The 15,764-nt window shown below is 43.6% G+C and overlaps 3 protein-coding genes across 8 annotated transcripts; all 3 read right to left on the reverse strand.

Moving 5' to 3' along the window:
- Positions 1-62: 62 nt before the first annotated feature.
- On the reverse strand, positions 63-4,967 carry LOC6620160 (17-beta-hydroxysteroid dehydrogenase 13). 4 transcript variants are annotated; one of them, XM_032725439.1, is made up of 4 exons: positions 4,910-4,967; positions 1,102-1,591; positions 849-1,031; positions 63-614 (listed from the first exon to the last, which is right to left on the reverse strand). In XM_032725439.1, exons 1-4 carry the CDS (start codon positions 4,924-4,926, stop codon positions 351-353), a joined length of 954 nt encoding a protein of 317 aa, XP_032581330.1. In that variant the 5' UTR covers positions 4,927-4,967; the 3' UTR covers positions 63-350. The 4 variants fall into 4 exon arrangements, with proteins under 4 accessions (XP_032581330.1, XP_032581328.1, XP_002044371.1 ...); XM_032725437.1 differs by lacking the exon at positions 4,910-4,967 and adding an exon at positions 4,831-4,909; XM_002044335.2 differs by lacking the exon at positions 4,910-4,967 and adding an exon at positions 3,150-3,581.
- Positions 4,968-5,632: 665 nt separating this feature from the next.
- Positions 5,633-9,478, reverse strand: LOC6620161 (EF-hand calcium-binding domain-containing protein 1). The gene is made up of 5 exons (XM_032725440.1): positions 8,669-9,478; positions 6,482-6,824; positions 6,292-6,415; positions 5,870-6,229; positions 5,633-5,817 (listed from the first exon to the last, which is right to left on the reverse strand). Exons 1-5 carry the CDS (start codon positions 8,670-8,672, stop codon positions 5,698-5,700), a joined length of 951 nt encoding a protein of 316 aa, XP_032581331.1. The 5' UTR covers positions 8,673-9,478; the 3' UTR covers positions 5,633-5,697.
- Positions 9,479-9,642: 164 nt separating this feature from the next.
- Positions 9,643-15,625, reverse strand: LOC6620162 (ubiquitin-conjugating enzyme E2 H). 3 transcript variants are annotated; one of them, XM_032725441.1, is made up of 2 exons: positions 15,360-15,625; positions 9,643-11,717 (listed from the first exon to the last, which is right to left on the reverse strand). In XM_032725441.1, exon 2 carries the CDS (start codon positions 11,428-11,430, stop codon positions 10,879-10,881), a length of 552 nt encoding a protein of 183 aa, XP_032581332.1. In that variant the 5' UTR covers positions 11,431-11,717; positions 15,360-15,625; the 3' UTR covers positions 9,643-10,878. The 3 variants fall into 3 exon arrangements, with proteins under 3 accessions (XP_032581332.1, XP_032581333.1, XP_032581335.1); XM_032725442.1 differs by lacking the exon at positions 15,360-15,625 and adding an exon at positions 13,560-13,707; XM_032725444.1 differs by lacking the exon at positions 15,360-15,625 and adding an exon at positions 12,464-12,568.
- Positions 15,626-15,764: the final 139 nt, after the last annotated feature.

The raw sequence follows: 15,764 nt of genomic DNA on the forward strand, positions 1-15,764 counted from the left end.
CCCATAAGATGAGCACCATTAGGACCAAGACCAGCGGGTCAAGCTAGCGAAACCACACTTAATCACTTTATGGATTACTCTTTGGAGACCTTTATTACGACCAACACAATTAGCCCGACTACGTGCGCCTTTTTAATTAAGTAACAACCTTTCTAACAGCTAAATTGAGCTCACTAAATTCACTTTTCATATAGCAATTAGTTGCACTTCTCTACACAGCAATTAAAAGGAGATAATAGTACACTGGAAAAAAAAAACAAGCAAAATAAAGTAAACGAATGAGGTGGAAAAGATTAAAGCTATATCATCCAGTGGATGACCCAGTGGGTGGGATAGGAAAGTGGGGAGCTCTAGTGCTTATCGGTATCCACGCCCGTGTCGAGGAAATCGTTGACCAATCGCATCGCCTTGCGGGGAATCAGGCGACCGATCTTCTCCACGGCCACGAAATGCCGTGGAATCGCCGCCTCCTCCAATCCCTGGCGCTGGGCCTCGATGATCGAGCCGGCGGCCACGTCGGCGGGGATCAGCTTGAACAGCTTGGGGAACCGGTAGCGGGGATTCTTGCACAGACCCGTATCGATCATATACGGATAGATGGTAGTCAGCTTGACCTGCAAGCGGAAAGTAGATGGCTATTAAGCTTCGAGTCCATGGAGTTATTATGGGAGAGGTCTCCACCACCTGGCATAATAAAATCCTAGTGTGGAACCAAGATGCTCGCTTAATATAATATATTATTTTTAATTACCTACTCTTTACCACCTAATAACCTTTTAATTGGACACCAACTGGATTTTAATGGGCCACTAAATGCTCACTAAAAGCGCGAGTGAGTTGGTACTTACGTTGTTCTGTGGGTTCTTCTGACGCAGCTCCTCGGCGAGGGCGGACATGTAGCCACGAACGGCGAACTTGGTGCCGCAATAGGGCACCAGGTTGATCAGTCCGAAGAGTCCGGCGCAGGAGGATAGGGCCACAATGCTGCCCTCGTTGCGCTCAATCATCTCGGGCAGGAAGGACTGGATGATCTGTGGGTGGAGTGATCAATGTTACATCTTAGTTACTTCGGTGATTACCATTACCATCACATCAACTTACCCAGAAGTGGGAGAGCACATTGATGTCGAACATCAGACGGATCTCGTTCTCGGTGTGCTCCAGCAGCGGATGGCAGGGCATGATGCCGGCATTGTTGACCACCACGTTAACGAATCCGTGCTCCTTGCGCACCTTCTGGGCCAGCTCGATCAGCTCCTCGCGCTTGGTCACATTGCAGACGTAGCCGAAGGCCTTGCCACCATTGCTCTTGATCTCCTTGACGGTCTGGTTGTTCGTCTGCTCGTTGACATCCCAGCAGAGGACGGTGGCGCCCAGCTTGCCGTACTGCAGGGCCATCTGCTTGCCTATGCCGTGTCCACTGCCGGTGATCAGTACCACCTTGCCACTGACATCATCGAGCGGCGCGGGACGAAACACACCCACGATGGCCTCCACGATGGCGATCCAGAACTTGACGATCAGCATCACGATGTCCACCACCAGGAGGACGATGTTGTAGATGTCATTGCTGTTGCTGCCGTTGCCAGCACTGAAAGAAAAATGTACGAGCATGTTTCTGTAAGCTACATTAAATAGTTTAAAATATATGTGAGCATGTTTCTGTAAGCTACATTAAATAGTTTAAAATATATATATATTTCTTAATAAAGTAGCAACATAATGCTATGGTTTTTGTGGCAAGTGCGTGCCTTTTGATCTGGGCATCATCATAATTATCAAGCGGAGTGGAGTTCAAATGGGATTAATCCGGAACCCAACTCTTGCATGACCCACAGTCATTTGGATGGCGAGTGTGCGTGTATGCCTTATCTTACAGCCAGCGACAATCGCATGACCTTTGCCATCCTCACTTTTTGCGGCTGCACTGGGAGAAAAAAGTCGCTCCAGTGAAAGATCTTTGTATCATTCCGTTTTTTTTTTTTTTTAGCACCATTACCACACATTTCTGTTATTTACTTATCAATGATGTCATGTAATGTGATTCGGTTTTTTTGTGGGAAATGCGGAAATAGCCACGCCCAAAAGAGGGCGGCAATGGGCGTGTTTGGGTGGCTCCAACTTGGGTCATCGTGTTTTCCGCCATGTTCATGTTCTCTAATTATATTTCGCTGGCTGCAGCTGCGTGAGATCTTGATAAAGCCGAACTGTTTCCAGCATTTTTTTTTTTTGGTGCGGTTTCAATGTGTTTTCGCCCATGCATTACGTAGTGCGATCAGTATATATATATATATATACTTGCTATATATTCTGGCGGATCGTGCCATCGACATCATGACCATGTCTCCTCTCGCTCTCGCCCCCTTGCACCTTCTATCGCATGGAAACTGCTCTAATCGGCGCACTTCTGGAATGCTATTTATAGTCCGACGTTCGGAATCGGACCAAAATCGTTTCGAACAGCCCACCTATGTAGATAGTTCCCAACAAATGCACAACCACCATGTGTGATGATGATGTGGGTATTTTTTTTATTTTTTTTTTTTTTACTCGAACAAAAGATCACTCATCACACGTTGTTCAGTTTAGGATTTGGAAAATATTTTCGATTTGGAAAGTAGTAACTATATTTAAAGTAGGATTGAAGCCAGTGGAAACTATTTCAGCCACACACATTTCAAATGATCCTTTGCCCGGTCAACAAGTGAAGGCGATCTTTGGTCAGGGCAATTTGATATAGTTTAACTAAGTCGGATGAAGGTGAATGGCGCTTAAGTGAGCTGATCCAGATTGCACAATGGTCAAAGGTTGCCGCGATCATCCATCATTATTCATATGGATGGCTTGGCCATCTATATATATATATATATATATAATCTCTGGGCCAATTATCCCATCGAGCTGAGCTGAATTAGATAGTATTTGGTGCTCATTGAACCCTGCTACTCCTGGTCACTGGTTGTAGACCTAAGTCGATAAGGTGATCTTATCGCCGGCGATTAAAATATTGCACTACACTTGTTTCCAGAGTTCCGTTGATAAGATAGTTGATTCATGCTCACACTCTCTTAATTTTTTTTTCTTTTTTTTCTTTTTTTTTTTATTTGTTACCAACTGGTGGTAGCACTCTGTTTTGGTTGATTACCCACCTTTGCGTCACTTTCGACATGTTTCGTTTATTTGGCTAAATCCTGCGAGGATCGTAAATGTATATAGATTTATATATATATACGTATATAGAAAGGGATCGGAGCAGCCGGAGCAAACCGTTAGCGGCTGTTAACGAATTCGGACTGAATATTGAGCAAAGTAAACACTACGCACCGTACCGCCACGCCGGTCTTATAAGTTATTATTTCAAATCTACTCGCACACACACACACACACACACACCAAGGCGCACTGGGTTTTCAGATACTATATGGTACTGGTACACTGGTACACCGGCACTACTCGTAGATACACTCTGCCGGCAGAGTTGACGTCGACCGAGGGAGCGGCGCAGGCAGAGCGTTCTATAAACACGACTACGACATATGTTCAATGGCACTGCCATTCCGATTTATTCCATTCCATTACAATCCGATCCGATCCGATCCGATCCGATGCGATCTATATGGAACGAGACATCCGTGGAGTGCAACGGTTCAGCCGGTATGGAATGCATATATGTATTTTTGTTTATTTTTGTTAGATAGCAGCCGTCTGTTTGTTAATCCGGTGTCCGGGTAATAATACCCTAGTCGGCCATAAATAAGATATATATGTGTCATATATAAATACACACAGCCAGGCGGAGTTTACGACCCAGATCGTTCAGATACCCAGATACTTAGATACTTAGATACTCAGATACTCAGATACTCAGATACTCAGAGAGATGAGCTACAGAGATGCGGTGCGAAAGCCAAAGGTGAAAAAAGTGCCAAAGGGGGTGCTAATGCCAAGGCAGATCCACGTCGCCGATATAACACAAAAGCTTCGCCTGAACAGATCGGTTTCATCACATATTCTTGACCAAATCATATGCGGAGATAAGCACTGCAGGATGATCTTTGGCCCACGACGAAGCTCGGGAAACCAGAACCAATGTACAATGTACACCATTGCGAGGTATTATTTGGTTTAAAGATTTAGTTTTATCAAGTAGGGCATGGGTACAGGGTAGAGTCTTAGTCTGTGCACTACTTGACCCCTGAGACACACGAATCAGATGGCGATTAGATAGTGCTCCTTGCTATTTGCCGGCTCAGCATGATGAATCACTTTTCGATTGGAACATTGGGTCAAAGTATGGGGCTCACCCCATAAGGAGCGAGAGTCGGGCGAGTGGAACCCAACCCAAGAAGATAAGAGTGGGTTTCCTCGGCTCATTGGTAATACATCCATATGGGTGATCACCTCATCAGCGATATTACTAACGTTCAACGATCATCCGCAATAGCACACATGCGTCTATATATAATTAAGTATATGGCAAATAATTTAATTATTCATAAACGACTGGTTTTTTATATGGCACTTATATATTTTACAGCTCACTACACTAATGAGTAATTACACACTTGTGCTACTAATATATTCACGATAGTTTCACAAACTTTTAAATTGCAACGAGATCTATAAGGGCGCTCAATCTGATCTTAACTATATCTGTAACTTATTTATGGTGTTCGTCATGGGTGATACTTGGTTGGCATTTCAAAAGTGAGCGATTAGCATTTAGTACTTGTGTTAAATCGTTCTAGTTTGAATACTGCGAATTTAGTGAAACACAAACATTTTGGTTATTAATGTCAAGTCAAAAGTGGATTAACATTATCTGCTCGCCTCAACATCAAGGGCAGCATCTTCCTTTCCGGCAACTCGAACTTGGACGGACACCTTATAGCTGCCATGCTGCACTCACTCATTCCGGTTCGCCATCTATCCGATCCGATCCGGTCCGGTCCACCTTCCCACTTGCCAGATGGAATGAACGCCATCCATCTAGATATCGGTGGCTGGGCGGCGTAGTTGCAACCCAATGAAACAAAACAATTTCGAATAGAACAGGCTTCGGGCGTTGCGTTGCATGAATGCATTCAATAGATGAACAAGATTCGTGACAATTCGCTAGTCGGGCTCGTGTATCTGTATCTATGCGGCTATATAGTTGCTCTGCTGTGGATGCGGCTGGCTAATCGGATAAATTAGCTCGCATAACCAGACCGGTTGACTAACTGTCTAACTGACTGGCTGACTGGTTTATTGTTTCACCCGAGGCTTGCATAAATATAACGCCTTGGCGGCTCATCCGCGGCATCCATCTCAATCCGCACCTCCATCTGGGGAATGATCCAAATGTGGATACGTGCCAATTACAGGTTCGCGACTGCAAATTGCACCCCTGTCGTGGGTCGGGGTCACCACTGAGTCAACTAGCAACCGCAATTAGCCGTAATAGCATCCGCGAATCGGACCCGCTTTAAGTCTGGCTATTTGTAGGGATCACTAATAGGACCAGTTCAGGTGGGATGCATAAACAAGTTCCACGCCATCGATCGTGCAAAGTGTTGGCATTAATAACTAAACGTCTATTGATAAGCTTGAACTTTTGTGTACCAATGTACTGCACCATTAAAGATTGAAATTATGCATAAATTATTGATTAATTTTATTGATACATTAACAAATTCAAAGATATTTCGATGCGGATCACACCTGCAGCGTGGAGAAGAAGGAAACCACGGCGCTGTCTGTGGGCAGACACTGGCCAAAGGCCTCGATTAGCAATGGTTCCGCGGTGACCGTGCCCATAAAGTCCTCCAGGGATACCTGCAAACCAAATCCTTATATCTATATGGATCTTACCGCCTAATCCGCTCACCTTGCCGTCCTTGTCCAGGTCGAACTTCTTGAGCACAATCTCCACCAGATCCTTGACGCCCTCGTCGGGATCTTCGTCCTGCGGTTGTTTAATCAGGCAGTTTCGCAGCAGCGTGAACATTTCATCCTTGGTGATGAATCCATCCGTGTTCAGATCGTAAACCCGGAAGCAAAAAGCCGCCCGTTCCGCCGGCGTGCCGCGCAGGAAAGTTGAAAGTCCAATCAGCCAGCCCTCGAGACGAAGGGGCAAGCCCTCGTGGGCCTTGTCCCAGCTGCAGAAGATGCGCTCCATCAGGATCTCCTCGGTGACGATGTCGAAGGTGCTGTGCAACAGCTCGCGGAACACAATGCGATCGATGCCCTACGGAAATTGACGCTTAAACACCATTTCTCGACAGGATCTGTGGATCTGCTCATAGTTACCTCCACGGCGGCATGTGGCTTGGCAATAGCTGCGCTCGACGAGCTGGAGGCCAGCGTCTTGGCCGCATACTGACAATTGGACACCAGCTTGCGATAGATGCGGCACAACGCATCCAGCTCGTCCCTGTTCGGCCGCCAAGTGGCAAGTACAGTTAGTTCATCATCGTACGCTTGTATATATATCACTCACTTGGTAAACCGCGTCTTCTTTCGCAGGCTGTCCAACAGCTTGGGATTCACTTTGCCGCTCAGCTCATCCATCCTCCGTTGCCGCTGTTGCCGTTTGTTCTGCAAAGCAGCCGCGGCGGCCTTCGACTGTTGGTTGCTCGAGTTGCGCTTGCCGCTGGCAAGGAACACGGTTACCGTTTTCAGTATCGTTTTGTTGGCATGTAGTGTGGATCTACCGACGCCAGTGGTGCCGCCAGTTGCTGTGGGTGCCGCTGTTGCACCACCGCTGCCACCACCAGCCGTTGCCCCGCCATCCCGATTGGGTGTCGGTGTTGGCGAACGACCCTTGCCAGCGCCCGCCTTTCCTGCAACCCAAAAAAAAAAAAATAAATAAAATAAAAAAAAAAATAAAAAAAAAATAAGGTTCAGCCTTACATGGGTGCGTGTCTCTGTCTTTGTGTTGGCCTGCTACTGCTTTATGTGTCAAAGTCGACACGCTCATCCCCGCAACCCCTGGCGCCGAAATAAACTCCTCCTCCTTGGCGAGGCGAGCTTATCCCTTCAAGTGTGTGGATGTGGAGAGGAGCAAACCAAAGGCCTGAAATGCAAATGCGCCTCGCCAGAACCATCCCCATACCCCATTCACCCCATTCACCCCATTCGCGGGGCATTCAAATGGGTAATAGCGTTCACATTCGGCCCATAAATTGTTTTCGATTCGAAATACACTGAGCGAAACCAATAGCTGAGCACTCAACTGCACACTATATGGTTAACAAGATGATCACATGATATACAAAGGCTTACAATCCGAAGTATCTTACTATATCTCACATAACCCACATACCGAAATTCATAACGATTGGAATTTCGGTTGATTACTGATTAACTTCTTTTTTGTTTAAGTGCACTCATTTACTGTTGTGCTCACTTTGATTTCAATCTACTCTGCCACCAAAGTCCTCCCTGCTCCGTTTTGTTGTGTCGTGCCTCCTTTGAGAAAAAATGTTATTATCTTGTGATTACCCATATAAGTGAAGGAGCAGCATATGGGGGCCCGTCTGTCTATGTCTATGTCAATCCATCTGTCTGTTTATGACCGCCTCAGCTCCAGACACTATAATTTTATTAGCATTTTCATTTGCTCCAGTTGGGGGGAAACTGAGTTGCTGGGTGGAAGTGGATGTGGAAACGGGGAAGCGTGCTGGGACCGTTTGTCTAGACCCCCGATCCCATGTATGTACGGCATATGGTTTCGTGTAATTTGTTGATATCGGTTGCCCGGTTGCCACACAAAACCTGCAACATGGGAACACCCAAATCCAAACCCACACCCACACTTGAGCGACCACCTCTGATGGGGCAACTAAATCAAACATCTTTGGACCTGGCAGTCCATCAACGGGTTGCAACCGGCGCCTCCGCTCAAATAACTGCAACACATATCCCCAATTACATATGACAGAGGACCTGGACGAGCTTGCTCCTTGCCTGTTCTTTTGGCCAATCCCTCGAAGCGCCTCAGTCGCGATTTGCAAGCCAAGCGAAGGCATCTACTCCGGGAGCCTATTGGATGTTACATCAGCATGAGTTTTATAACTTCTTAATTTGAAACTCATATTTAGATGAATAATAAGAGAACCCATAAACCATATACAATGGGTTATGTTCCTTCATTGGGAATCAATATCGAATGGCTGGTATATGTATACAAAAAACTGATACCGTTCTTAATGCCTTGAATAAATAAACATTTTCTATTGATTTTCACTGATACATGGCCAAGATTCTCTATGCATTGCAGGCCAGTTGGCAAGTGGAGGCAACGAAAATATCGGCTTTTCCATGTGGACGCAATGTATGTAAATATGCGAGCATTACATCACAGATGGACGTGCAACCCATTTTATAGCCTTATTCCTGGAATTTCAATGGACTTGAGGACCTTTTGAGGAGACCCCCCCCACCTGTTTTTAAACCTCAAATGGAATTTCGCCTGCAGTGCCGACAAACAACTTGCGTTCAACTATTTCGCAGAATGGGGCACTTTGCTGGGGGCGCGCTGCAAAGTATGCTATGGCAATTGTCGAAACGCCAGGAGTAATTACTCCACACACACAGCTACGAGTACACACACACACACTCACACACAGAGAGAGAGACACGGAATGTTGTTGGTTTTTGTTTTATAGATCTTTAAAGTAGATACCCATGTTTTGCTGTTTCGCCTGGGCGCTTTAGCTGCTGCTGTTGTTGTTTTTGTTTTGATTGCCCGATTAACTCCACGCAGGAGCGTTAAACCGTGTCCCTCGGCCCTTGGGCCACAACAAAAGGTAAGAAGGCGCTGAGGGAATCAACAAACGTGGCACTCTCCACCAGTTTCCAAGGCGTTGACAATCCGCAGGCATTGTCAGTTGGACTAGGTAGGGAGACTAGTGGAGCCAAGGAGCCAAGAAGCCAAGGAGAAAGCTTGGCCCATTGGATATTGGATATATGGGGCGGTGCCAGGCGAAGAACCAACAACTATTGACAAAACAAGGCCAAGAAACGGGCGTAACTTTCTTTTCTTTTCTTTCGTTTCCATTTTTTTTTTATTTGTTAGATTTCACTTGTTTGTAACATGTTTTTTTAAATTTTCTTTTTATTTTTTTTTTATATTTCTTTACTATTTTTACTCATTTTTTGTCCCACTCTCGTCCATGGGGTTTCATTTCCATCTGACTTCGATTGCTTGAATTACGTTTTAATTATTGTGTATCCTGATAGATATCGGCATATATATATATATTTATATATGTATGTTGAGTGTGTGTCTGTTGGTGTGTGTGTGTCACTTATATACAACTATCAGATTACTCATTAATTCTGCTGTTAGACTTAGGCATAGGTATTGTTATAGTGTTAGTACATAGTACAGTAGATCGCTAATGTCTATATATCTGCACTTTCATTTGATTTCACTTAAGAACCCGCCTTCTAAAAATCACACCCTCTTCAAAATTCCAACCCACCGGGTTTTCTCCAATTCTCCAATTTGATTAACAATTTTAAAAAGCGAGAACGAGGGAGAGAGATGACTAAGAGAGAGAGAGAGAGAACGATAAATCAAGTAGTGAATGTGGTGTAAAGGCAAAATGTATTATAATAAAAAAATATATGCTTTTGGCTTAAACACGGGTGACATAAGTTAGACATAAGAATTATTGCATTTAATTACATGATCAATTCGAATCCTATTTTAAAATATTACATAATAACCGTATAATAAGATTAATTAACAAGAAAAAGAACTGCAACGATTATTCTGTCTGTTCCACGCAACCACCTCCATGCGTTTCCTCTAGGATTTGTCTTGGCTTTCTATTTCGTTTCATTTAGTATCGATCGGATTCACCTTTTGATATATTTTTTTTTTCACTTCGGCAGGGAAAGTGCTGCTAAGTCAGATGATGATTTTCTGCGGTTTCCAAATATCTTAATTAACATACACATATACAGACAATAAAAAATTCGCGCTTACAATTAAACAGAACCAAAACAAGACAAACATATAAAGTACACACACGTACATAAAAACAAATATTTCGCACTTTTGTTTATCGATTGATCGTTCTAAGGTTTCCGTTCCTCTGGATTGCAAATTGGATATATTGGGTTATCGTCGCTTGGTTTTCATGTGGTGTGGGCTTTCCAAAAACTTATGTTTGATGGTGGTACTTGTGTTTACTTTTTCTATCAACTTGATACTCCATTGCTAAACTCTAAAGAACGACGAGCATCGAAGTCTGTTTAATGCCAGATCAAGGCCAAAGCAATTTCTCATCAGATTTCGCATTGCATGTGCACTTACTATTAACCATTTAAATTGCGCTTGCATCTATGCTTTAATCTCTGCTATCTGTATTTTATCGGTTTTGTTTGTTTGTTTGTGTTTCTATTCTGTTTGTTTCCACTTTGCTCTTCCATCCGTTCCATTTTTTTTTGCTGTGGTCTATATATCTGCTATGATCTGTTACGATCGTTGCTCCAATCCGTTTTGTTATCAGCTACTGATGGCTAAACTAAGAGTTTTTAAATCTTGTTTTTCTTTCTGCTTACATTAGTGTATATATATATATTATGTATATATTTATATGTATCTGCGTGTGTGCGCTGATCATCACACGCCATCATCGAATCACTTTCTATCTTAAAATCCAATTATCATTTATCAATTATTATTATATATATATATATGTATATATATATATTGTTGCTTGTTGTTCCATCGCCAACTGAAGGGGTATGGTGACAGTATAAGTGAGTGTGTTTGGTTGGGGAGATTGGGTGGCGGGAAAATGGATTCTCGAAGCATTTGTATTAGGCTGTTGTCAGTGTTAGTGTTAGCGGTAGTTCCGTAGGCTGGCGTTCCAACCGATATTATAACTCCATGTCCCTGGCCTCATCCTCACTGTAGTCGGACATGCTCGACTCGCTGTCGCTGCTCTCCCGCTCCTGCTGCGCCGCCCGCAACGCGTCCTCGGTGGCATAGCGCTGCACATAGTCGGCCACCTTGCGATGGTACTCCTCCGGCTCGTGCAGGTACAATGCGGCCGCGTCCCGATTGAGCGGATCGACCGGATTGGGATATGTGAGCAGCTGCGGCAAGAACGATTCAAAGATGTTCGATAGATCGTACAACGCCGTCCAAGCCTGATTGATCACATCCAGGCACACCGTCCCAGAGGATTCGTCAATGTTCGGATGGTAGATCTTGTTCACAAAACCAATGCTGGGTGACTTGAAGGGATAGTTGTCGGGCAAGTAGACGCGCACCTTCCACACGCCGCCCTCGTAGGGCGTCTCCGTTGGGCCGAAGAACTTGACGTGGAACTCGTTGAGGCCTCCCAGGATCGTCACCTCGTGCTTCGATTCGATCAGCTTGATCACATCGTTGTCCATGCGTCGCTTTCCGGCACTGGGCGAGGACATTTTGTTGGTTTATTTGGGATTGTAGTTGCCTGGCTTTTGATTTGATTGGTTTGGTTTGATTTGATTTGGTTATGGAGTGGTCGTCTCCTCGTTGTTTTTCACTAAGGCTAAGGCGGTGTTATCTTTGTTATCTATTAGTTGTATGCTTAAAGTTGTTCCTTTGAAATATTGCTATTGAGTTACATCCGCTATCCGCTTCCGGTTGCCCAGCTGCTGCTCCGCCAGCCACGAACTGCTCCGCATTCGTCAAGTCTCACTGGCACCGTCCAGAGCAAAACGGGAGCTGCCTGCAATGGCAATTAATGGACACAAGGATAAGCAAGGATATGCAAGTTACAAATAAGTCAGGTGAGGTCACGGACATCATAGAGACAGACATGAACTTTAGGAAGTATTGGCATGTTACTCGAATACCTATTTACAATTTTGCTTTCTCAGTTTATAGTTTTTCAGAGTTAAAAATATAGATAGGATAAATATTTTTTAAGGAATAAATAATAAATTTAAAAGCGTTCCTAACATTTCTAATGTTATCCCTTTTAAAATGATGTTCTCTTAAAAATGCACATTTAATTACTGTTAATTTTATCCCGCAAAATTTTAACTTAGCCAATTGGGACTGTGGCGCCAAGTGAGGGGATATGATCTGGAGGAGGTCGAGTTACCTTCTGAGTTATCTATATGCCGTATATATATTTATATTCATGGTTATGTAGGTCACCAGCGAATCTCTTGCTCTCGCACACACACACACACACACATAGAGAACATGCACATGCATACTTGGCCTAAATGAGGAAACTATGTCAGCAATCTGTGACGTCGTCGCCCAAATCCACCCACTCCCACTCCCGCTTTCTCTCTCCAGCTCTCTCACTCTCTAATACGTCATTACCATTTGCAAAAATCGCCGTCCTTCGAAACGGATTTGCTCAGCGGACTTATGCTGCATACTTTCGGGATACCGTTATGCTCTATCCCCCCCCCCCCCCCACCATTTCACCACCATTTCATCCTTTTTCCCACCACTCACTTGCTCTTGGCGATTTCGTTTCAATTTCAATTCCGTTTCCCGTTTCGGCGGGAGGGGTCTTTTGTGCTAGTTGGTTGGTTGGGTGGCTGTTGTTTTCAAACAAGCTCAGCTGTTTTATGTTGTTGCTCAAAAGTCACGGAGCACTGCCAGAGAGAGAGAGAGAGAGAGAGATAGAGAGCCAGAAAGAGAGTAGAAGAGAGGCAGCCCCACAGCAATCTTGAAATCAACAAATGTACAGTGGGGATGTGAGAAATATATGTAGATCGATCAGCAACGTAAATCAAACGAACTTGGCTTTAGGGAATTATGAAAATACTTACACAAATTTCAGGAAAAATTAACATTTTCAAATTATAATATATGCTTTGTGAATATTTCGCTTTACCCCACTGTGCCCCATTCTATGGCTCTCCCACTCTCTTCACCACTCTTCCACGCTTTGGGATGAGCTAATTCTGCTGTTACTGCTGTTACTCTCTTGTACTTTGTCAAGTGTTTGTATGTGTCTGTCTGTGTGTGTGTGCGCGCTGGCTCCCCTATCGCCCCCTATCTCTTTTCCTCCTTATGGCCACCCCATATCAAAAGTCTTTCCGTTTCTGTCTTTCTGTCACGGTTTGGCTTCGTTAGTTTAACAAATTGTGAAATTCTCTTTCGATTTCTGTGTGGAGAAGCATTACTGTGCCTGTCGTTGTTGCTTTTTATTGGCCTTACTGTACGCAATAAGCGAAGTAATACTGTCTCTCGTCGCTGCCGCTGTTGTTGTTTTTGCATTGCATTGCTTTTGTGCAAGACTCTTGAGTGGAAGTGGAAGTGTGCGTGTGTACTCGTGATGCCACCACATGGAAGATCACCAAGCAACCAAGTCAGCAACAGCAATAATAAACAAACAAAATAATAAAAGTCAGCTGCAATTTGATGCTTTTGTTGTTGTCTCTTGGAGGTGGAATTCTTTTCACTCTTTAATATATGAATGTCTTCATTTATCATATCACCATTGGCATCACCATTAAATAATCACACACTTATCAAATATTTAAATTTAAACTTTTCGCAAATATATATATATAAGTCGGATTTTTGTGACTTTGTTATTTACTTGCAACTTTTGTTGTGGTTTTCGATGATGATGTTTTTAGTTGTTGCTGGCCCTCCGTCTCCCCTATGCACATATATCAGCCTACATATGTGTGTGTTTTCGTTTTCGCTCGTTTCGTTGTCTACTTCAACTAGTTACTGAAAATTAACTGGCAACAGAGTTTCGAGCCTCCAAAGCAGAAAGCAGCGCACGTTGGAGCTCACGAGCATCTGACGGCGGCAGCGACGCCAGCATAAAGCAGAGAGCGACAATCGGGAGAGCACGCGCAAAAGAGAGAAGGTTGGTGGGGGCTGACGGGTGGAAGAAGAGGGGCGAGGGAGAGAGAGATTGCTGAGTGCAGTACACAGAAAAAACTAAACGGGATCCAATTTCAAATTAGAAATATATTTGCGTATGGCAGCTCCAGCCTTAATAAATTTTGGCAATAAAATTGTTTCAAAATTCCAGCTTATAAACATATTGAAAACGGTGGAATAGAAACAAAATGTAGTCTGCCGAATATATTGCATACTTAAAGGCAAAACAGAAAACGTTTTGGTAATATTGTATGTAAAAGAAATAATTTTGTTTGCTTCTTTAGCTTCAATTTTTTAACTTTTTATATCGCTTTTATTTCTTAGTGTAATGGACCCCCTTCAAAGGAAAATCATAATAACAAAGCGATGAGCAACAACAAATTGGACGAAAAGAGAGCCCCCAAAGTAAAGCAAAGCAAAGAAAAGCTATAATCAAGGACAGCGACAGCTGTGAAATGCAGCAAAGGCAAAGCAAAGCCAAAAAAACAAGAAGCTAGAGAAAGAAATGAAACGGGAAATGGCAATAGGAGGGGGAGTGGGCTGAAAGGGTCGAGAGACGGGAGAGGCTAAAAAGCCGAAGTGGCGATGCCCTTCAAAATTGCACACATGCCACTGCCTAAGTGTGTGTGCGTGTGGAGCCTAGCAACAAAATATATACAAATACACATGCCAAAAGCAAATGAAGGAGGAGATTTAACGAGGTCAAATGCATCGGTTAAGCGAAGGGTTCGAATGCAAACTCAAAATCAAAGTCAAAAATTAGGAAGACATCTTTGTGGATTTCGTTTATCGTGTTTTTGCAACCTCCCCCCACACATGCATACTGGGTCATTGACTGCACATGTGTGTGTGTGTACGCTTGTGTGGGAGAGGGGCAGAAAATGGTAGCAAATTTTTGTTGTTGTAAAAGCATTCAATTTATTACTCAGCTTTAAAGCGCATATTTAATTGTTCGTACTGATAAGACTTTTGAAACGCAAAACAGGGGGAGAAGCGAAAACACAACGCAATAAGCAGGCCAAAAGCAAAGTGCGTAGTTTTCGGGTAGGCGGGGTAGGGTGGTGTGCAAAAGGGATGGCAATAGCACAACAAAGAAAATATTGCAACTAAGCTAACGGGGGAAGTTATAGAGATCCACATATATGTATATATGAACATATGTACGAATGCACGTTCGCAGCTTAGGGCTCCCGACTAACGGCAAATTGCTGGAAACAGAGGTAAATATGTATGTGGCGATTGGAAGTTTGATTTTGAATTCAAGGCAGCAGAATGCGAAATTAGAGAGAGAGGGCGATGGGGACTGCGGGTGTCAAAGAGAGATGGAGAACATTCACAGCTGTGCGGGGGTCAACTGCCATTGTTGTTGTTGTTCGTCTATGGCTGATGATGTTGTTGTCGCACTCTCCCACACACACACTCACAAAAATCCGGGATATATATTAAATATAAAGTAATTCTATTTTTCATCAAACAATTATGCATACACACACATATTCCGTACCTTTTTATTTTGATTTCTTTCGGTGTGTGTATATTTGCAGTAGCCTCCCGTTTTAGCTGTATTGTTGTTATTGTTGCTCGTGGGTGGTGTTATTGTGGACTGACGGTCGCCGTCGATTCTTACGCTTCGATACTTCTCCACATTCCCGTTTAATCACCGTGATTCCCTGTGCATTTTCCTAGATACTTCGTCTCTAATTACTTAATTAATTTTGTTTTGTTTTCCGGAATATGAAAGACTTGGAAAATTTGTAGTGTGACCAGCGCCCGCAAAGTGTGACCATTGATGACCGTTAAAATATACCGCAAACTGCTCAAAATATACCACTGAAAAAAAGTGGTGCAAAGCTTCAATGTCCACAAAGTCGAGATTCAAACCTAAATTATTTTGCATACAATTTTCAAA

This window comes from Drosophila sechellia, chromosome X (assembly GCF_004382195.2).
Source record: "Drosophila sechellia strain sech25 chromosome X, ASM438219v1, whole genome shotgun sequence".
NCBI classification, from domain to species: domain Eukaryota; kingdom Metazoa; phylum Arthropoda; class Insecta; order Diptera; family Drosophilidae; genus Drosophila; species Drosophila sechellia.